The 23,296-nt window shown below is 36.7% G+C and overlaps 1 protein-coding gene and 1 long non-coding RNA gene across 27 annotated transcripts in view; one reads left to right on the forward strand and one right to left on the reverse strand.

The window, feature by feature from the left end:
• Positions 1 to 23,296, forward strand: part of PARD3 (par-3 family cell polarity regulator) — a 706,589-nt gene that overhangs the window by 407,564 nt on the left and 275,729 nt on the right. For 24 of the 26 annotated variants that reach the window (XM_032259797.1, XM_032259804.1, XM_032259806.1 and 21 more), the window contains 3 exons: positions 6,839 to 6,930; positions 9,311 to 9,394; positions 23,072 to 23,197. In XM_032259797.1, the coding sequence (XP_032115688.1) occupies positions 6,839 to 6,930; positions 9,311 to 9,394; positions 23,072 to 23,197 (302 nt within the window). The remainder of the gene's footprint in view (positions 1 to 6,838; positions 6,931 to 9,310; positions 9,395 to 23,071; positions 23,198 to 23,296) is intronic. The other 2 variants (XM_032259794.1, XM_032259799.1) reach the window with 1 other exon arrangement.
• On the reverse strand, positions 600 to 14,114 carry LOC116537549. Its single transcript, XR_004263184.1, has 2 exons — positions 14,060 to 14,114; positions 600 to 703 (listed from the first exon to the last, which is right to left on the reverse strand). It is a non-coding gene; the product is annotated as an uncharacterized LOC116537549 (long non-coding RNA).

The raw sequence follows: 23,296 nt of genomic DNA on the forward strand, positions 1-23,296 counted from the left end.
TAGGATACTATGGCTCACTAATAGTTAACATGTCTCTCACTAAGTTAGGGAAATCGTGGAGGCATTCTAAAAAGTATGAAAAGAACATTTAATTGAGTGTTTTTTTGTAGTGATGTATTTGAATTGATTAAAGTATTTTGCTGTTAAGAATAATTCTTTTAAAAAACACTTGACAGAAAATATTGTACATTGTACCATGAGAATTTCTGTTATTTTTGTGCTTCCTAAATATAAAAATCAAAGATAGACATATAGAAAATTTAAGTAGGGAAGTATAATTTTATTTTGTATAGAACATTTTTTAAATGATAAATATGTCTTAAAATTAATAGGCTTTTCTTTCAAGTGATAAATATCCAAAATATTTACTTTTTGGACTTCAGAATTTGTTCATATGCAGATGACTGGTTTCTAGATTAAGTTTTATTGTGTTCCTCTGAATTAGACAGTGTGGTTGTTTTTCTTGTTTTGTAAACACTCGTGTTTCTGCTTTTTGTGTTGAGAGATGGGGTCAGGATTCTAGTCTCAAATGTTCTAGTTACAAGTCCTGTATGTCTTTGTAGTAGGATCACTTCAGTTTTTGGATTTTTTTTTCCTTTTTTTTCAGACATAAGGTCTCATGCTGTTGTCCAGGCTGGAGTGCAGTTGTACAAACATAACTCACTGCAGACTCGAACTCCTTGGGCTCACGTGATCCTCCTGCCTCAGTCTCCTGAGTAGCTGAGACTGTAGGAGCACACCACAGTGTCTGGCTCTTTTCTGATTTTTGCATCAGAAGTTAAATTTTAGTTACTTTTTAAAGATAGTGTGTCAACTGCCCTTATGCCAGAAGTAACCCCTGATTGGTAAATCTTATCAAGACTTGTAAAACTATAAATATCTGAGAAAAGCAACTTAAGCCTGTGGCATTTTTCCAAGAGACACTGGGCTTCCCTGGGGCATGAGGCTTTTCAGTCCTGGTAGCGCTTGCAACCCCCTGATATGAGTCCCTAAGCCTGAGCTGTCTACTAGGGACCCCAAGAGAATGGCACTTGCACAGCTGTGAGGACTGCTAGGTGCACATTCCTCCTGAAAACAAGGCATGATGCCGCCTTGCTGCCAGGTGGGGTCTCCTGCCTTCCACCCTGCATTGTCAGTCCAGTGCCAGGCAGCCTGTGGGGGCCTTAAGAGTCTGCATGTTACTTGGAACCGAGAAGCCTCTTCACCTCCTTGGCAGGCATTTCAGAATAAAAATAAAGACATAATGCTAAGACCTACAATAAAAACGAACAGCCTCTCTGCGCCCCTCTTCCTGCTCTTCCAGTCTTTCTCCCTAAATGTCTGCTCTGATATTTACTTCCATGTTTCTAAATCATATATTTATGTTGCTCTTCCCTGATTACCAGTTACTGACATCTGTTGACTTGCCATATGGAAGATGAGAGTTGTTCCTTTTATACTGCTTCTAGTTTCTTGTTTCCATCCTCTCAATGCTGTTACATCCGAAGTCTAAGTTCAGTCAATAGCAGTGTCATAGCACATGGCAATGTAACAGTTGCTCACTGGATAACCACAAGGGTACTCTGATTATATTTCCTCTTTTACAGAGTTTTTTTCTCCTAGAGCTATTTTTTTTTTAATGTTACTTTGTTTCCTCTGTATATATTTTTTATTTTTCCCCTGCATTCTGTGTCAGGTCTGTCAAGATGCCTTTTATTTCTCAAATATTAAAAAATATCAGACCTAAGCCCATTGAAGAGATACACACTTGTAGTCGCAGTTACTTGGGAGGCCTAAGTTGGAGGATTGCTTGACCCTAGGAGTCTAAAATCAGAAGTGGGCAAAATAGCAAGACTCCAGGTCAAAAAAAGAGAAAACCTAAAGGGGAATGAAATAACTTTTAGAACAGTATCAGACCCATTATTAGTTTCTTTTTTTTCTCATGGAGATGTACTTACTAGACCTCTCCATTATCCTGCTCTAATCTGAAGTGGTTTCTGCTTCCTTAAACTGCCTTTTCTCCTATATTCTAGGACTTTCTTTGGGTTCCGACTGATTTTTTATTGAACTTTCTGGGTTTTGCTAGAGCACATCCAAACAGAGCTTTATAAGAAAGTGTTCATGTGAAGGAAGTAAAGACCTTCCTTGCATGTCTCAAAATTCCTTTCATTTTTCATGCTTGATCTTTTGTTTGGTTGAACATTTAGTTCTACACTGAATTTTTGTTTTCAGTATAGCAGAGTTTTAGTAGAATTTAATATCGCTATTCAGAAGGCGTTGTCATCATAGGGCGTTTGTTAATGTTTCTAGTTTTAGTCTGCTAGCAGTCATCCACATGCTATTATTTGTCAATCCTTCAATTAAACTCTGCTGTTTCAAGATACCTCCTCTTGGTTCTCATAGATTTTGTACAGATCCCTTGTCTAAGAGGAGGAGGTGTTAGAAAAAAGAAACAGAGAGCAGATGCCTTTGTTGTGGACAATCTTTTGAAGGATGTTTGTAGAGTGAGATAGGCATAGGATCTCCTCTGACAGCAGAGGATCTGCAAGGATACTTCCTGTATGTATAAAAGGTTCGGGTTCCCTAAGCCTAGGGTTCTTCTGTGTGTGCCAGTGTCCCTGGATCCTCTTCATATCACCTTGTGAGAATCTTAGCTGAGTAACCAGTGCATAAAAGGATGATTCTCTGGCTAATGGTGTGACTGCAAGTTGTGAATAGTTCTTTGTCTCGGACCCTGGAGTCTTGTGTCTTTTGCCAGCATTGATAAAGCTGTGACTTTCAGGTAGGGTAAAAATCGTAGAGCCCTCCTACTTTTTTCACGTCTGCTTTCTCTCTGAAAATGTCTTCAAGCACCACCCCATAGTGTTTTCCTCTTCTTGCCATTTACTTGATTGTATATAGCATTTAGGTATCTTTTTCTTGGTTTCTTTACTCGCCCTAAAGACATTTTACAATGAAAATATCTTGTATACAGCAAAGCACAGTAAATACCAGGTATCAGCAAGTTTCTAAATTATAAATAATATGTTTTTTTATTTGATTAAGTGGGTACTGTGTTTCATTTTAAATCATTTTACAAAGCAGATTGTATAAATAGATGACTACATGTATATACTCTTAAAATGTCTTCCATTTGTATATAACTGCCCTAAAAGATTTATCAAGATATGTTTTCTGTATTATGTATTATCTATTTATGTCTTCAATAATGTTTATAAATTATCATTTGTTGGGTAATTACTATGTGTCAGGTACCATGTAATGCTTATGATGTGGATTTTCTTACTAATTCTCTCAGTAGTCCTAAGAGGAAGAGTTTTTAAACTTGTGTGTGTGTGTGTGTGTGTGTGTGTGTGTGTGTGTGTGTGTGTGAGAGAGAGAGAGAGAGAGAGAGAGAGAGAGAGAGAGAGAAAGAGAAGTGGAGTCTCACTCTGTCGCCCAGGCTGGAATGCAGTGGCATGGTCATAGCTCACTGCAGTCTTGAACTGCTGGGCTCAAACAGTCTTCTTGCTTCAGCCTTCCCAGTAGGTGGGACTACAGGTGCACACTGTCTCAGCCGGCTTTTTTTTTTTTTTTTTTTTTTTTTTTTGTAGAAACCGAGTCTTGCCATGTTTCCCAGGTTGGTCTTGAATTCCTGGTGTTAAGCCATTCTCTGCCTCAGCCTTCTAAATTTTTGGGGTTACAGGTGTGAGCCACTAAGCCCAGCCCAGAAAGATGTTTTTATTGTTCGTATTTTATAGAAGAAGGTATAGAAACATAGAAAGGGGCTGGGCGTGGTTGCTCACACTTGTAATCCAAGCACTTTGGAGGCCAAGGCGGGCAGACCACCTGAGTTTGGAAGTTCAAGACCAGCCTGACCAACATTGTGAAACACCGTCTTTAAAAAAAAATAAAAAATAAACATAGAAAGGCACATAACTTGCATAATGTTATAAAATTGGTATTCTGCTATGAAATGGAGAGAAGGAAATGGAAAAAGGAAAAAAAAGCAGCTGTATTGTCTCATCTGAAAGTTCTTTGACACTGTTTAGTTTAAATTGAAGCTATATAGTTCTATTGTTTTTTTTACTTTAAAAATAAATAAATAAAAATAGAGATGGGGTCTCATCATGTTGCCCATACTGGTTTTGAACTCCTGGGTTCCAGTGGTCCTCTCACCTCAGACTCTGAAAGTGCTGAGATTACAGGCGTGAGCCACCTTACCCGGCCAATACTGTATAGTTCTCAAATATTGATTTGACATATATAATAACAGCTTTATTTACCGTAGTTATAATGGAATTCAGTGTTTAGTTCTTGCTGAAAGTAACCGCATTCAGCCACAGCTTAAAAAAAGTACCAGACAACAGAATAAAACCATGTAGGAGCTGATGATTTACACATCCAAATGTTGGGAAAATCTAAGTTGAGGTTCCACAGCAACTGCAGCTCAGCTCAGTGAATATTTCCATCCAAACTTGACACCATATGTAGCTTCATGAAATAATATTCTCCGTGCTCTTGGGTGCCTGTTAATGGCCACTGTGGGAACATGGCGCAAGTTATCAGTGACTGTTATATCATTGTAGTTTGGGGTATTTCATTTATGTGGCTGTTTCGTAGTACAACATAGGTGTTTCAACTGGTGATACATCTTGGTGGCATTTCAGTAGTGCTTAAATTATTAATGAATCCTGAAAAAAAGATCTGTAATGTTTAAGATTATTTTATGTCCCACATCTGGTTTATAAACAACCACATTTTCTCTCCTCCCTGCCCCCACTCCCATTGGAAAAGCATAATTTTGGAAGTTCGTGTTTACATTCCAAGTGTAGTTCTCAGGCAGGTTTAAGATGCTGGTTAACCTTTGAAATGTATTATGTGCTGGTGCTTAAAGGAGATAGATGACTAAGAAGTACTTATGAGAGCCTCTCAAGACACAGCATCATCAATCAAATAGCCTGACTTCCTGCAGAGCTCCACCATCCAGAAACCACAGAGCACAGCTATGACCCATAGAAAAGCTGGGTGCCCTTCGTTTCTACTTCTTGTAGGTTTGCAGAGGAAATGTCAATTGGACCTTACTGCCTGCTTTGCCTTCTCTTAGTGTCTCTTCAATGATTTAATGTATTGTTTTACATTGTATCTTGAACCTGTAACTCTTACTTATTCATTTTGTTGATTGTTGTTCCTGTTGATGGGATATATGTTTCTACTGTGAGTCTCTCAAATAACATGATTGAAAATATAAAATTTTTCTCCAGCGTTGGACTTCCTGTCCTAATATAAGTGGCTTGATAAGTTCACAATATGTGAACTTATGAATTATCTTGGAAAAAAGTTAACAATAAAATCACCATTGTCAAATTTATGTAATAGAAAAGATAAACCTAACAAATTATATGTATACATAAATTATACGTATAAACTTCTAAATACATTTTATTTGGTTGTATTTGGGAACGTATTACTCCAGAGAGCCCTAGGCATGATTTTACTTGAATTAGCAAAACATTTACAGAGCTCCTACTAGGTGCCAGAGACTGTGTTTCTGCCATTGTGTTTGGAGAATCTGAGGGTATCGTAACTGTTCTAATCTGGCTAGTAAATCCATTGATCTCAGTCAGGTATGTTTATCATTATTCAAATGATCTTGAAAAGTTAACTTTTAACTATTAATAATAGTGAACTCTTTAATGAAAAGACAGTGGCTGAGATTATAAATGAAGACATATTCTTGGGTGGCTTTTCATTTATTTTGTGAACTACCATGTTTATTCCACATGCGCCTTTTTGAGTACCAACAAACTTAATGAATTTCTGCAACACGTTGAAATAATTTTTACAAAATATTGGCTTTGTCAAAGAAAGCATGGGAAGATGGGGGTGCTGAGTGCTTTTCTACTTTTGCTTGTCCTTGTGTTTGGTCCTTTATGCACAGGAGTAAACAGAAGTGGTCCGTGTGGCTAAAACCTTAATGCCTTTACAGACACCTCCAAATAATCAGTTGATTGGCTTAGGGTAACTTTATGTGAAATTTTACAGGATGAAGCCTGTAAAGTCTGCAACTATACTACTGCATGTTGCTTCTGACAAACTGTTAGTAGGAATCGAGGACTGAGAAATATGGCTTTGAAGCTTTTGGTAATGGTTATGGTTTATAATAGTTTTGAGTAGGAAGCTGTTTTCAAACATGCATTTCCAATGTCATGTATATTTGTTTATCAATATATCAGTGGAGTAATATATAATTACTTCCTAAAATATACATGAAAAGAAGTGAAAAATTATCAGATAAAAAAATTAGTGGCTAGATGTGGTGGCTTACGTCTTTAATCCCAGCACTTTGGGTGGCTGAGGCAGGTGGATCACTTGAGGTCAGGAGTTTGAGACCAGCCTGACCAACATGGTGAAACCCTGTCTCTACTAAAAATACAAAATTAGCCAGATGTGGTGGTACATGCCGGTAATCCTAGCTACTGGGGAGGCTGAGGCAGGAGAATCACTTGAACCTGGGAGGCAGAGGTTGCAGTAAGCCAAGATCACATCATTGCATTCCAGCCTGGACAAGAAGAGTGAAACTCTGTTTCAAAAAAAGAAAAAATTAGCATAACCATACATTTTTGTTTGTTTGTTTTCTTCCTTTATCCCAGCAATATATCTTGTTCACTTTCTGGGATACAATATTTCATAAGACTCTTGTTTTCAATTTTTGCTTTTTACAACACACACTCAGCTATCATTAAAGGTCATCCTCCTTAGAGGAAACAGTTAACATGATCATAATGCCTGTTAGACTCCCGTTTTATCCAGTTTCCTTTCACATTATAGCAAAAAGACTAACACAAAGTATACTTTTCTTTGTGTTGGCTGCCTCTAGGATGAGGATGGGACAGAAGAGGATAACAGTCGTGTTGAACCTGTTGGACATGCTGACACGGGTTTGGAGAACATGCCCAACTTTTCTCTGGAGTAAGTTACTGAAGATTTCAACTAAGTTTGCAGAATACATGTGACATCATTAATTGCAGCAAATATTCTGAAAGTGTATGGCATGAGGAATGTTTGTGCTTGAAAACATGCCTTGCATTGATTTGTTTTTCTAAAGAACATCCTTCGTCTCTTGAGTTAATTATGTAATGTAAGCAGCATAGCATGGAATTTCATGTGTACCTGTCCTGAGTTTCATGCCCTGGCAAATACTATTAAAATATAATATAAAATAGTATTTGATTGAAGATGTTTGTCATGTTAATAACGCTGTAAACACTGTAACTGTTTTCAGATTGCTTTGTGTCAGTATTTTGATCATGTGTTTGTTCTTCACTTTGCTAAATTAAGAAAATTTGAGGACATACTTGAAAAACTAGTTAGATCATGTTAGCATTAGTTATAGTGTGTGTGTGTGTGTGTGTGTGTGTGTGTATTTATTGTTGTTTGGAGAAATAGAATCTCTCAAGATATTTGATGAAAAATTGGAGGTCCTAGGTTAGGGACCTTGAAAATGTTTTTAAGTATAAAAGGACAAAAAATTCTATTTGCTCTACAACGTTTTGATTATTTTAAATATTGACATGTGTAAATGGTAGGCATTCTCAGGACTTCTTTCGTTGGTAGCTTAGAGCAGGGAGGGCAGTCATTTGATTTTTTTATTTGACTTTGGGTAAAAATTGAGGATACAGACATTGACATTTATGTACTTAATTCTGTCTTTTCTTGGTCTTCCAAGAGAAGTGAGATTAAGCAGACACTAGGATCAGATGCTGTTTGAATGTATAGCAACCAGCACACTGATTATTTACATTTACTAAGTACTTGCCGTGCCATAGTTCTATTAGAATGTGGAATAAATCAGTTTATTGAAGTTATACTATTTTTAGCTTACAAACCAATGATTAGATAGGTGTTCAGATGGGATAATCAGTATCCAAAGTAGAATTTTATGAAATTTGGTGAAAAAATAAAAGTAGTAAATAATTCATTTAACCATTTGGCAGTATGGCACAATTTTTATGTTGTCCTAATTAGTGCATGTGGTTATATCTGTGCACATATTTTCAATTTGATTTGTTTGATACTCCTGTCTTTAATTATATATAGTCTTTGTATTATGTATGCAGGACATTCATAGTACATAGGATAACCTCAGATTTTTAGAAATATAATTGAAAAATTGGCATTTTCCATCACATAAAAACTATATTGTGATCTTTGTGAAATCCACTGGTAATAATTTATGGTTTTCCAGATGGCTTAAAATAGATATTTAATTGAAGTACTGTTTCCAAATATTGGTGGTTAGGTTAATGCTGCTTAGACCTCTGATATAGTATGTATATATGAACAAATCTACAAAGAAAGCAAAAATCTTATTTAAATGGTTTAGAAAATTACATTATACCAATTTTCATTAAACTCAGCCTTTATTGTATTAATAGTAAAGATTCATGGGAGTGAGTTGACAAATCCATGGGTTATGTAAGGTTATGTTCCTTACACAGAATACTTTAGTTTTGTAATAGTAACTTCATGTTATTTCATATAATGTAAATAGCTTTATAACTGTAGCCCCAACTACTCAGGATACTGAGGCGAGAAGATTGATTGAGCCCAAGAGTTCTAGGCCAGCCTGAGCAACATAGCAAGACCCCATCTCTAAGAAGAAAATTAATTATAAGTAACTTTATGAAAATTATTTGATTTATAGTAGATACCTATTGGCTTTGAGAAAGGAGTTTTACAAGCTGCACTTGCAGCACTATTATAGCAGTTTAGGAAATAGTGACTGATTTGTCATGAAGTGGTGAACAGTAAGACGATGGTGATCTCCTTTGGACTGCCACAGACGAGGTTAAAACTTTGATCTCATTGGATTAGTGGAAGGATTAATGATGTGACATATACAAGAGCACTTTGTAAATTAGAAAGTGTTCTGTAGCTGCAACGTCTTTATTCAGTTAATCTTCAGAGTCCTTGACATAGGTGTTGGGATGGAAAAGTTTTAGTGTAAGCCTAGAGATTTGACTTGAAAGACATAAACTTGTATTACACAGAAGAATAGGGTCCAAGAGAAATGTTCTGTCATTTTAATGTAGTTATCTCTGATGATTGCTCTCCCTCCATGCCATCAGACTAGTGTTCAGGTATGTAGTGTTTAATGTTGCCTTCATCACCATGCTTATATTCCAGAATATGTATGTGTATGCGTGTGCGCTTGGTGGGATTTTTGTTCTTTTCTCTTTTGTTGTTTATTATGTGTCTGTGTTGTTGCAGTTTTCTGTTTTGTTTTGGTTTTGGTTTTGGTTTGTTTACAGTACACGTTCATGCTCCCTCATTCATCATTGTCTCACAGTGATATGGTAAAGCTCGTACAAGTCCCCAACGATGGAGGGCCTCTGGGAATCCATGTAGTGCCTTTCAGTGCTCGAGGCGGCAGGTAACGTATCTTGGAGGTTTTTAATTGAATCATAATGTAGAGTGTTTTATCTTCATTTATCATCAGATAGAGAGTGGTGTTTACTTAGCATATGCTTAATAGGAAACATTCTCATTTGGAGGCAACTGCTACTTCATTCCAATGTATATGTCATAATCACAGAAAGCACTTAGCCTGATGAAGAGAAGTTTTGCAGGAACATGAAGAAACTGTGCATTTGAATTATCCTAATAAATTTAGTTTTCATCAAACTCAAGCAAACATTTTACTTATGTGTAAATTGATGATGGACTTTGAAGTCAGAACTCTAGATGGATTTGCAACTTGGAGAGTTTAAAAGCAGTTTTTTTGGGGGAAAGCATAATGCAATAAGAATTAATCTGGATGACTTAAATTTGATTTAAGCTTTAAATTTGTGTTTATGTAGGTCTTCAATTTTGTAAGCTTTTTTGATTGTTAAAAACCTTTAATATGAAATTTTAAAAAAATAGGTAAGCCATAGGTTTCTGAACAGAGTGTAAAAATGTTGTACTGTTTGTTAATCCCAACTTCATTACTTTACAGAACATGCATCCTTAAAAACCTCAAATGTTGTATCAGTTTCCTTGATTCTGCTCTTTTTTGTGTGTGTGAAAGGACTGTTGTAATATTTTTGGTTTTAATGTGTTCAGATAGTATGAACTGATTTTCCAAGGAAGGCTTGGCAGACCTCTGTCATAGACAAGTGAGGTGTACCATGTCCTTCCCCTTGAGTCTGAACCTGTGCATGTTGAATTGTTGAATTTAATTGCATCTTCTTTTACTTGCTCTCTAATGATTACCTGGGAAAATATATTTATGAGCTATTTCAGCTTTTTAATTTATAACTTCTCATTTTGTTCCTTTTATTTTAACTGCCTTTATATGGTGAGAGAAAGTGGGGAAGGTGAAAGATAGCCTTATACCAGCGACGGAGACCTTAGAACACAGTTTAAACCGTTGTTAAGAAATTAGTCATCTAGGCTGTTGTAAAAGACAGATGTGTGTGATTAAATTATGCATTTTATTTTTTAGAAGGAGTATTTGAGCAATGGTAAAACTTCTTGTTAAATGTAAATAACTGTGTCGAGTTCAGATTTTATCTCTCTATTAAAGCTCATGATTCATCCTATGTCCTAAGCTGAAACTTGACTTAGAACTCTGCTGGAATATGAATAAGGCTTGGATGGTAGTGTTACAAAACAGGGTATAAAATTCACCTTGAATTTTTGAGTGGTGTTATATTCACAGAGTTGTGGCTGCTTTCACTTTTTTATTTTTCTTTAAAATTCTTTTTTTAACTCTGGAGAAGCATTAAAATTTCTTCAAATAACTTACAGTTAAGAATATTATTTTCAACATGGCCTTGCCTTTATTTTGTGTAGGAAATTGAGTTCTAAACTACCTCAAAAGTTAAATTATTTTTTTCATTTCTTTCCTGAGTAGGAGAAAAAAGATAAGGTAAAATGCATGGATTATAGCTCTCCGATATGCATATGCCTTAAAATGCCTGTGAAACGTAATTCATCACAAATGAGATTTAATTGTGTCTATACCAGCTTTGAGCCAGCATTTCAATTACAAACATGTTAATATATTTTGTCATTTATTGCATATTTTCTACCTCACTGTGAAAGGATATTAGGGTAAAGTGAACAGATGAAGAGCCTAAAGCGAAAGGAGGGTAAGATGGAAAAATAAACTTACTGTCTAGATTGTGTCAAGGGAAGGCATTTCACAAAATCCACCACAGTTTCTGGTTACCGTGGCATTTAGTTTTGATACACCAAAGAGATTCAAGAAAACAAGTATGTTTTTGCAGAACTAGTTCTGTTATAGCTGAGTCATTTTTAATCCCTATTAGTTTGGCATTTAATGAAGAAAGTCGTACATAGATTTTCAAAGACAGAGATTTGAGAAAAACAGATTATTTATAATCTCTTTTTAGGCATCACCAGTTTTCACATGGAAACTGTACAGTTTGTGATTCTCCACTGCCTGTGTTACATCATTAAGTTTCCTCGTGGACTGAATAGTCACGGTTCCTCAGCGTCGCGTCAACAATGGGAGAGAAAAAGTAGGTGGTCTGCTCAGATTGGCAGATACAAACCTACGGAGCCCAGAGAGACCCACCTTTCTCATTCTCAGAAATGCTCAGAAATGGATTCCTGTTACTTCATGAGAAACCGTTCCAAGCATGTCACGTGTGACAATTCCTGTGTTAGGTGCTAGGAAACAAAGATGAGCAGAATGTGTTCTTCCTCCAGGGATTTGCAGCCTAGATGCATTGATAGCCAAGAAATCAATCACGCAATTAGAATTGTGTGACAAATGTTGATACAGTTATATAATAGGTGCTCTGTGAGCAGATAGGGGAAGAATGGCCTGAATTAGGTACCTGAAAGTGGTTTGTTGCGGAAGATATTTTTAACTGTGATGGATAGCTTTAAAGGTAGTTGTGTCAACTCCATGGTGGCTTGTGCAGGAGTAAGTTAAGCAGTGCAGTATAGCAGAAAGGAAGAAATTAAGTGAAATTCAGAAATTGCACATATATCTAGTGTGAATACAAGAATACGTATTCATGATACGTAAGTAGAAATTTCCAGGATAACTTCCCTTGTATAAAATCCCAGTCATTCTTGGGCCTTCTCAATTTTGGAGCTATAACTAATTGAATAACAATTATTGAATACTTATTTTCATAAAAGTGACAAATGCATGTCAATATTGCTTTCTCATTTAGATTTTCAAAGTCAGAGTCTAAGAAATAATGCAGAACACCAGTTGTTTGTTGTGAAGAGAAGGAACACAACCCATACCACCTCAAATATCAAATGTCATTAAGGAAAATAGTAGTATAACCTTGTGAAGTTAATGTTAGAATTTTACAGCCATTTAGATCTTATTACGGTGTGATATGTGATGAGTTTTTTTTGAGATGGAGTCTCACTGTCACCCAGGCTGGAGATCCTGGCTCACTGCAGCCTCCGCCTTCTGGGTTCAAGTGATTCTCCTGCCTCAGCCTCCCTAGAAGCTGCAGCAACAGGCATGTGCTACCATGCCTGGCTAATGTTTGAATTTTTAGTAGACGTGGGGTTTCACCACGTTGGCCAGCTTGATCTAGAACACTTGATCTCAAGTGGTCCACCCGCCTCAGCCTCCCAAAGTACTGGGATTACAGGCATGAGCCACCATGCACAGTTTAAGTTTTAAAAAATAAGAATCTTGCGTGGGTTACTTTCAAAACTAATTTGTATGCTAGATTGAATGTTGTTTTTCATCAGGGGCATTAATGACAATTAGTTCATCACCCAACCCCTGCCTTAGGCCGGCTGATATTTAGAAATGGAGACAAACAGATACAGAGACAATATTATCTTCCCCATGATGATGTTTTTCTTGAGTTACTGTCTTGTATATTATTCAGAAATAAAGTTAACTGATTCTCATGTTGAATTAGTCATTCACAATTTCATTACTTTGATGATTCCTTTTTTAAAATTCTTTTCTTAGTAGAAAAATATTTACCTGAAATGTTTCATTACCTTGGAATCAATTTTTATTTCACCTATATCATTTCATTTCCTCCTGATTTAAATGAGAAACATTGGCTGGGCGTGGTGGCTCACACCTGTGATCTCAGCACTTTGAAAGGCCCAGGCAGTCAGAGCACTTCAGGTCAAGGGTTCAAGACCAGCCTAACCAACATGGTGAAACCCCGTCTCTACTAAAAATACAAAAATTAGCTGGGCATTGTGGCAGGTGCCTATAATCCCAGCTATGTGAGAGGCTGAGGCACAAGAAATGCTTGAACCTAGGAGATAGAGGTTGTAGTGAGCCAAGATGGTGCCATTGCACTCCAGCATAGGTGACAGCGCGAGACTCTGTCAAAAATAAATAGGAAACATAATCTCTTTATTTAAACCACAAATGCCACGATTTTCAGGAAGGTTATGCCAAATAGTTGTGACTATCTTTGGCTGAAGAACCTTGCTTTTATATTATTATTTTATTATTTTTTAAAATATTTCTAGAACATAGCTGTTGATATTGGCCTACAGGACCATAGGTAATGCTTAGTAAAGCGTAATCAGCACAGGAGGCAATGAACCCATGACTATCCATATTAGGTGTTGTGTTACTATATTAACAGTGAAGCGGCAATGATATATCCTGGCCTAGATCGTGGTTAATAAGTATTTCTGACACTTTCTCGTGAAACACAAATATGATTATGATATAATGTCAAGTATATAAAAAGCATCATTAAAAATTGTATGCCAAAATAGGGACTAGACCTGTGAAATGAAAAGATTCTGTGTTTGAGGCTGGACATGATGGCTCATGCATGTAAACCCAGTACTTTTGGAGGCTGAAGTGGGAGGATCACTTGAAGCTGGGAGGTGAAGGTTGCAGCGAGCTGAGATCACGCCATTGCACTCCAGCCCGGACAACAAGAACGAACCTCCATCTCAGTAAATAAAATACAATAAAATAAAAATAAAAATTACTACTATTCTGTTTTTGTGTTTTTTTTTTTTTTTTTTTTTTAGACGGAGTTTCACTCTTGTTACCCAGGCTGGAGTGCAATGGCGCGATCTCGGCTTACCGCAACCTCCGCCTCCTGGGTTCGGGCAATTCTCCTACCTCAGCCTCCTGAGTAGCTGGGATTATAGGCATGCGCCACCTTGCCCAGCTAATTTTTTGTATTTTTAGTAGAGACGGGGTTTTCACCATGTTGACCAGGATGGTCTCGATCTCTTGACCTCGTGATCCACCCGCCTCGGCCTCCCAAAGTGCTGGGATTATAGGCATGAGCCACTGCGCCTGTCCTAAATGACTACTATTCTTACTTGGACTTCATAGTCTAGCTTAAAGTAAATATTCTAAATTTTTTGCCCTATGGAAAACAGTTATGGCTAAAACATTTCAAATTAATTAATTAAGTAAAAACAGGGTCTCACTTTGTTGCCCAGGCTGGTCTAAAACTCCTGGCCTCAAGTGATCCTGCTACCCTGGCCTCCCACAGTGCTGGGATTACAGGTGTGAGTGACTGCACCTGGCCTAAAGTACAGTTTTCTTCTCTGGATCTTTTTTTCTCTTTTGAGGCAGGGTCTCGCTCTGTTGCCCAGTCTGGAGTATAGTGGTTCACTGCAGCCTCAACCTCAGGCTTATGTGATTTTTCCATCTCCGCCTCTCACGCAGCTGGGACCACAGGCAAGTACCTCCATGCCTGGCTAATTTTTTGTATTTTTTTTGTAGAAATGGGGTTTCCCCATGTTGCCCAGTCTGGTCTCAAACTGTTGGGCTCAAGTGATCCGCCAGCCTTATTCTTCCAAAGTGCATGGATTACGGACTCAAGCCACCTTGCCCAGCCTGAATCTTTTGTATAATGGACATTTCTCACTTATTTACATCTACCTTTATTCTTTTGTCTGTGTCACTTAAATTTGTTTCACATTATTTTTTCTTGTGAAAATAGTAATTGTATGTGGGTGTTTAAAGGTTTTTTTTTTATTATTATTAAGATCTAGTATCTACTAGTTACCATTTTCAGTGCCTTTGATATCTCAGATCAAAGATTGGCAAAATTTTTGTAAAGGGTCAGATAATCAGTATCTTAGGCATCATGGCCCAGAAAAATCTGCTGTTGTAGCATGAAAGCCACCATTGACAAGACAGAGCTTGATGAAGCTTCATTTATAAAAACAGGTTGCTGGCTGAACTGGCTCATAGGCTGTAGTTGTCAGCCCTTGCCCTAGAGAACCAAACAAATAAAAATGGCTGCCATTGTGAGTTTTACATTCTAGTATTTTTCATGTCTAAAACTCTTTCACCTCTGTTTTCTGTTCATATTTTTGGGGGACAAGAGCGTACAGGATTTTCATTTCCATTTACTGTTTGATAAGAAAGCCTCTTTTATTGTAACCATGTATTAATTTCCACCAGTGCATACCTCTGATTCTTAGGAAGAAGAAAAGTTGAAAAAAACCATACAAACCATACTCTCATTAGTAATATGTACTTACAGAACAATCCTCCTTAACGTCTACTTGCCAATCATAAGACTGAAGGAAAAATCTAAAGTTTCACGGTTAGAAAATCAGGCCCTGTGAAGATGGTGGTGGCAGGATGAGGGTGCTCTGGGTGTGGGGCTGGCTTTCTGCTACACTGACTCATTTTGGCAGATGGCTTATTTATTAATTTATTCTCAACTTTTTACAGATTTGCCATCATTTGATTTGTCTAATTAACTTTGATTTTTATCCCAAATAATTTTTTTTCTTCCATTTATCTTCAGTGTAATCTTCAGAATATCAGGTGAAGGGTCAGCATCCTTTGGCAAAAGCTGCTTCAGTTTCTGTGTTAAAATTTGTTTTTATGACTTTTCCCCCCTTTATTTATTTGCTTAGTTACATTATTGTCCATAAATTTTATCATCTAATCTGAACAAGGAAGTCACATCTCTAAAAGAATATTTTTTATTTTAAAAACTTACTCTGTTTTTTACTTTCTTTCTTTATATTTTTTGAGACAGTGTCTCACTCTGTCACCCAGGCTGGAGTACAGTGGTAGGATCTCCAGGCTCAAGCAATCCTCCCACCTCAGCCTCTCTGGTAGCTGGGACCACACAGGCACACACCACCATGCCCAGCTAACGTTTTGTATTTTTGGTAAAGTCAGGGTCTCTCCGTGTTGCCCAGACTGATCTTGAACTCCTGAGCTCAAGTGATCCCCCCACCTCGGCCTTCCAAAGTGCTGGGATTACAGGGGTGAGCCATCACGCCTGGCCAGTAAGAGAATATTTTTAAGGTTTTGCGTTTTTGAGTTGAAATAAAAGTGACCCATTTGGAAAATATGTATTTCGTATGTATTATTATTTATATTCTATTTAAACCTGAATATAGATTAATTGAATATGATTAAAATCTGTATTCAGATTATATATTCTAATCTATATTCAGAAAATCACTGCAATATAAAAATTACTTTTTTATATCCTGCATTCATGTCTTGAATAATTTCCCCTTCAAATATAAACTGATGTTTCTCTGTCTACAAGACTAGTAGGCAAACATCTTTGGATGGTTTTGAGACATATCATACTCGTCCATTTAATTAAGCAGAATCTGAGCTTTGCTGTCTCTTCAACTAAGATTTACACAGTTATATTGTTTGCTATACCCATTTGTTCATCTAAGATATACTTTATCATTTTTTTGCTTTTTTCTGTATCGAAAACATGATCTATTTTACCCCCAGATTTGGAGTTGGGAATTTTGTATTCCCTCTGTGTGTCAGTCAGTGACTGACTGGACTTTGTGTTGTCATCTTTTTATTGTCAGGACTAGCTAAGGATACCTGGCTCCGTCTTTTCTCTGTAGTGTGGCCTTTGGCAAGGTAACCTCACTTGGCCCTACTCCTTACATGTGAAGGATGGGAATCATGGCTTTTGTATGGTTTAAGTAAGAAAATATATGTAAATCATTTAGCAAGGTCCTTGACAGTGGCAGCTAATAAGAATGGTCAAATCCTGAGAAGAGTTTTTAAACTCCGTTTATCTTTATCATATGTCTTGAAATTCCCTCCAGTGGTTTGATGTTCTGCTTGTCTAGGGTAGGTAGTCTACACAATCAGAGAAAGTGATCGTTTTCCTCTTATATCATGAATCTGAGAGAAAATTTACTATTATAAAATTGAGAATCCCATACACATTTGTTTAGCTAATTGAGTACAAATGCTAATGAAGAGTTACAGTCAACTTGAACTTCATGGCAATAGGTGAGAATAAATATGCTTTTGAACTTTGAGTACTCAATTTTAATATAATTACCTTTGAAAAAATGCAATTTGACTTTATTTGCCGAATCAATAGTCTTTTGTCTGAAAGTTTTCAATTGTGCTTTCTTATCTGCAGACTCTTACAATAAAGAACTATAACATATGCATTGGTTTTAGAGAGAAAATTTGCAGTTTACACTTACGTGAAATGAATCATGGTTCTTTAAATATAGCAGCATGACATCTGTGATTTCTGCTCTAATCTAAAGGAACTCTCCATTTTTATTTACTTTTTTGGCCTGCTTTATCTCATTCATTGAGGTTTTTCTAAAAAAAAAAAAATTAAGATTTAAGGTTTTAACTTGGTGTTCCTTTAAACTCTCTCCTTTTGGCATTCATGCTTTCAGTGGTCATAGTTTCTGGGCTTATGTAGGTAGTTGCTACCCCGCCATGGGCTGTACTCAGGGAGGTGAGAGGTTCTTGTTGATAAAACCCTATTCTGCCCACTCATATTCTGCTTTCCCTACCATTGTGATGTTTATACTGTGTCAGCTTTTATTAAGATGAATTATAATCATTTCCATACAGCTGGGTAGCAGTTGTGGTAGTTTACATTAGCAACGCAAAACTCAGACTTACTCAGCCAATTTGGATGTCAATAAAACATTTGTTACTTATTTTCAGTTTTATCATTGGTTGTAATTTATAGTTAGAATTGAAAATGTTAACATGTGTGACTGCGTTTGTTTTAATTAAGTGTATAATTAGGCTAATGAACCTTGTAAAAATGTAGTGGTGCAATCCTTAATATAATCTAAGTAGTTAAATTTCTAATTATGCATCCAAAATCATGTACAAAGATGCAGCATTTCAATGGCTTGCTTTGTGCTACTGTAGCCTTCCTTGTCTTTTTTTTTTTTAAGAAACATTGTTAAAAAATGATGAAGTCTTGAAAGAAATATGTGTGTATTATACTTTTGTATTAGAAAAATTATTCAGAAGTGAGATTTTTATGCGATAGATGTAGCGTTTTCTTCTTTTTCATATTTTGAAGAAAATACAGGAAACTAGGAAAGGAATAAATTTGGGGATGTTTCATCTCTATCAGGAAAAATCCACTTGCTTGAAAAGCATAAAGCCAAGTAGGGTTTAGCTTAGATTCATAAGGAAGGTAGAGGAGGTTCTGTGTAGTCATTTTTTTTGGCGGGGGGTGGGTTGCGGACATAGTCTCACTCTGTCACGCAGGCTGGAAGGCAGTGGCTCAGTGTTGGCTTACTGCAACCTCCTTATGCTGGGTTCAAGTGATTCTCCTGCCTTAGCCTCCTAAGTAGCTGGGACTATAGACGCATGCCATCACACTCAGCTAATTTTTTAGAATAGATGGGGTTTCACCATATTAGCCAGGATGGTCCTGATATCCTGGCCTTGTGATCCACCTGCCTCTCAAAATGCTGGGATTACAGGCGTGAGCCACCATGCCCAGCCAGTCATTTCTTCTTAAGTGTGTACCACTCCACTAGTAAGTGCCCAAGTCTTCTATGTTTTTTCTCTTAGCATAGCCAGCCTGGGGTTGTTCTGCTCCTGGAACCATTCCCCAAACAGAGCTTACTCCAATTCCTCCTTTCCTGACACCTACCTTTTTTATTTTTTGCAAAGTGGTTTCTTAGGATGGAACATGGGTGCCCCAATAAGGAATTCTGGTATTAGCTGCCAAGAAGGAAAACTCTTCTTTCTACTGCCATACTGACATGCCAAAAATGTTTAAACTTCATTTGCTTTGTTCACCTTCTCTAATAGAACTGTTGCAGCAGCCACACCCTAGGCAGTCAGTTCTTTATGACTTTGGAGCAAACTCTAATTTCTAGTTGAGTTTGCAAAATATATTCCTAAAATTTGTTTTTAATTATATTATTTGATATAGCTTTAAGTTGAAAATGGGAGGTATGGAAATATATCTGTTTGTGAGCACACATTTTTCAGGAAAGTGTCTCCTCTTACTACTTTTGATTTCCTTCAGAGGTTCTTTTCATTCTCAGTCTAGCTGTTACCAGTTCAATTTTCATGTGTGTGTGGTTTTTTTTTTTTTGATAGTTCATTCCCATTCCTTTGTAATCATTTTCACCTAGTGGAGTAAATGAGATAATTTTGCAGATTGTACCACTTTCCTTTTAAATTAATCCATTCTTTTTGAGAGAATGATTCTAATAGTGTGGTTAACTACTTAGAAATCAGCAGGCTCCTAACTTCACCTTAATTCAGTCTGTTCCCTTGATTCCCTGATCACTTGCTGTGTCAGTCAGGGTGAAGTTTTTCTCTTCTGAGGTCTTCTTCCTCCGTCTTACTCCCAGCCCCCCATCAGGTCTCTAGTACTGAGTAAAAGGAATCTGAGATTGTTAATGACTTGTAACAGTGTTGGTTGCTAAAGCCTCATTTAATAAATTTCTATTATGTTTTCTGTAAATGTATAGTGTGTTTATTTATGATTTGTAGCATTTGTACTGTATGTTAGGATTACTGATGCATTTGGCTATAGATGAGGACTTATTTATAAAGACAATCATTCAAGAAAAGAAACATGGCGTACTTTTTTACTTTGGATTATTAGTCTAGAATGATTAACAGAAAAAAAACCACATAGGTTTAAAACAGAAAAATTGAGATGAATATAAATCTATTCATCTGCTTATCTGAAAAAAATTATTGATGTTTGAATTAAAGAGCAGATTTCAGCCGGGCACAGTGGCTCAAGCCTGTAATCTTAATACTTTTGGAAGTGCAAGGCAGGAGGATTGCTTGAGTCCAGGAGTTCGAGACCAGCCTGGGAACCTGACTCTACAAAACAAACAAACAAACAAACAAACAAACTAGCCAGGGATGGTGGCACACCTCTAATCCCAGCTACTCAGGAGGCTGAGGCAGGAGGACTGCTTGAGCCTAGGGGTTTGAGCTTGCAGTGAGCTGTGAGTGAGCTCATTATACCTCTAGCCTGGATGACAGACCAAGATTCTGTCTCAAAAAAATAACAATAAAGATAAAGTAAGGATTTCTAAGTTATGCTATTTTAAACTGTCATAAATACTGAGAGGATGTATCCAAGATAGCTTTATAAATTTAAATAAATGATCAGTGCTAATTAACTGCTAAGTAATTTCCATTAAAGACTATATAGAGATATATTTATATTTTTTTTTTCTAAAAATGTTCTATGGGCTATTTTAGATTACACAAAATATTTCAGAATACATAAAAATGTACTGATTATTAGTCACTTTAGATTGTAGTAATGTTGTAGTCATATTGAGAAATTGCTTATGATTTCATCAATTAAAAACGCATTAACTGGAGTGAGTCTTGGTAGGGCATATTTTTATTACAAGGACTGAAAGCATACACATTCCAAAAGTATGCTTGGTTTATAGTGGTGGGTTTTAACTACAGCTGTGCCACCTCACATGTGGCCCTGTTATGGTTACCTGTGGGTGACTGAGACATCTTTTCCTTCAAGATTTTCTTTGAAAGTGAAGTGGTCAGATATCTTCCGCATGTTCTAGTGGTATCAATAACTGCGATTTAATTTGATTTCTTGTATTCGTCTTCCTCATTTATTGGAACCATAGGATATATCTTAACAATTCCTTTGATTCCTATGATAGAACACTTTGTTCAGTTGCAGACAGAAACAAACAGTAGGGAATCATAGGAAGATAAATTATGGACATGATCACATTTAAACAATAACTTAATTTTTGGTTTGGCATATTGTGGAATCTCTCCCAAATATGAACTGAGCATTAAGTTGCTCCTGAAGGTAAATCAGTGTACTTTATTCTTACCTTTGATTTGAGATAATTTTATATCTTTAAATAGTTCTAATACATGACAGTAAGTAAGTAAATATTACCTGCATCATATTGTTTTTACTGGTCACTAATATTTTTAGACTCTTACACTAGTAGGTGCTGATTCTCAACTGTACAATTACAGTTCTTGCCAGTTGATAGGTTTGACTCGAGTAATGCTGCCTCCTTATATTTATTAATAAAAATTAGAATGAAATTAATGACTTTATAAATATTCATAAAGAAAACCCACAAAATAACAAGTGAAATAGGACTTTTGCCTGAGTTTAATCCATTTCAATTTCATCCTATCTTTAGTAGAAAGGATCTGAACCTAAATTCTGTTCACTTGTGTTCTATTTTGCAAAAAGCTTTATAGAAATAGGAGGCTCGTTTACCTCAGTTAAACTCAATCATGCCTTCCGTCAGTTGTCATTTATCAAGACCTTACTACTAGCTAAGTGCTTGAACTGCCGAATCTTATGTTCTCTGCTAGGAGCTTACAATGCAGTAATAGAGCTAAGGTATGTATATAACAGAAGAATTTGACATATGTCCATGGAACAGATACAACAATTACTGGAAAAGTATAAAAGCAGCAGCTATCTATTTTGCTACATTTCTGGTGGAAAACATATACAGCTGACTGCAGGTTACAATTCTCTTGGGAATCATATAGACATTATTTGAAAATTAGGGTATCTTCAATTTTAATTTATGCAGGATTCTCAATTTTAGTGTCTGTCTAGGCATTTTTGTCTATCAGAACTGTGAAAGAAAATACAAATTTTGGAAATGCAAAAAATAAGTTCTTATAAAAATATTAATATCATGATACAAATTTATGCTAACCACGAAGTAATTAACAGCGATCAAGCCAGATGCACTGGCTCACACCTGTAATACCAGCACTTTGGGAGGCCGGGGTGGGTAGATTACCTGAGATCAGGAGTTCAAGAGCAGCCTGGCCAACATGGTGAAACCCTGTCTCTACTAAAAGTACAGAAAAATTAGCTGGGCATGGTGGTACATGCCTGTGATCCCAGCTACTCAGGAGGCTGAATGAGGAGAATCGCTTGAACACAGGAGGCAGAAGTTGCAGTAGCCAAGGTTATGCCATTGCACTACAGCCTGGGCAACAAGAGGGAAACTCTGTCTTCAAACAAAATAAAATAAGAGTAAAAAAATAATAAATAGCAACAATCAGAGCTAGATTAAGACCCCTGTTGCTTATACTGTGATTTAAAGAAGTATTTCCTATTTGTCCCAGTCTATATAGAATGTCCTGTCAGTTATGAGGTTGGTGTTCTAGAGCAAGTAGGGGTTCTCTCAAAGGTCATTCACACTTTTCCTTCAACCTCAGTGAGTACATATATAGAAGAAATGGATGGTGATTGGCATTATTTGAACCTCTCACTGATGTTTTTCTGTTTAGTCATTTGTTTTTCCAAATGGGAATATTGACAATAAATGACTTGCTTTTGGGAGTCGTAACAGGTTTGAAATTCGCAATATTAAGCACTGTCAAATTCAAATGCAAAGCAGGAAAACTCTTTTATTTCTGAAATCTTTCCTATTATCATTCTAAAACCTTCAGTGTGATAAGGTTAGCTTTTCCTCATTACCTTCACTTTCATAGAAAGATGGGGGTTGCAGCCGTCTTTTAAGCTAGTGTACCAGCTGGCTTAAAACAGAAAATTGCCCAAGCCATTCACAAATACGTGCTTATCCATGCTCCCCACTGCAATACCCACTCAACCATTAGGCGGTCTCCGTTAGGGGCATTTGTAGATATAGAGAGTGTTATAGCTTGTTCTCGAAACATAATACTGACGAGCCAGAAAATGATTTCTAACATTTATGGAAGGGATCCGTTTTTACATATCATTAAACTGTTGTGATTTTTGTCTGTTGTTTAAAAATGTATGAATAGTGATTTTAACGTACTCCTTTGTAAATATACCAGCATTAAAGTGGTAGGGCAGTGTGCATGGTGGAGATGTCACGTGTGTAATCATTTGCATTCTTAATGTTCCAGAACCCTGGGGTTATTAGTAAAACGATTGGAGAAAGGTGGTAAAGCTGAACATGAAAATCTTTTTCATGAGAATGATTGCATTGTCAGGATTAATGATGGCGACCTTCGAAATAGAAGATTTGAACAGTAAGTGTGGGCTTGCAGCACTTCTTTTCTTACGTGCGTTAGGCGTGGCAGAGTGCAGTCAGTTGACGTGCTTCAAACCACATGTCTGTGATCCCAGCC

This window comes from Sapajus apella, unplaced genomic scaffold, assembly GCF_009761245.1.
Source record: "Sapajus apella isolate SASKATOON/1434 unplaced genomic scaffold, GSC_monkey_1.0 scaffold111, whole genome shotgun sequence".
Lineage (NCBI taxonomy): Eukaryota > Metazoa > Chordata > Mammalia > Primates > Cebidae > Sapajus > Sapajus apella.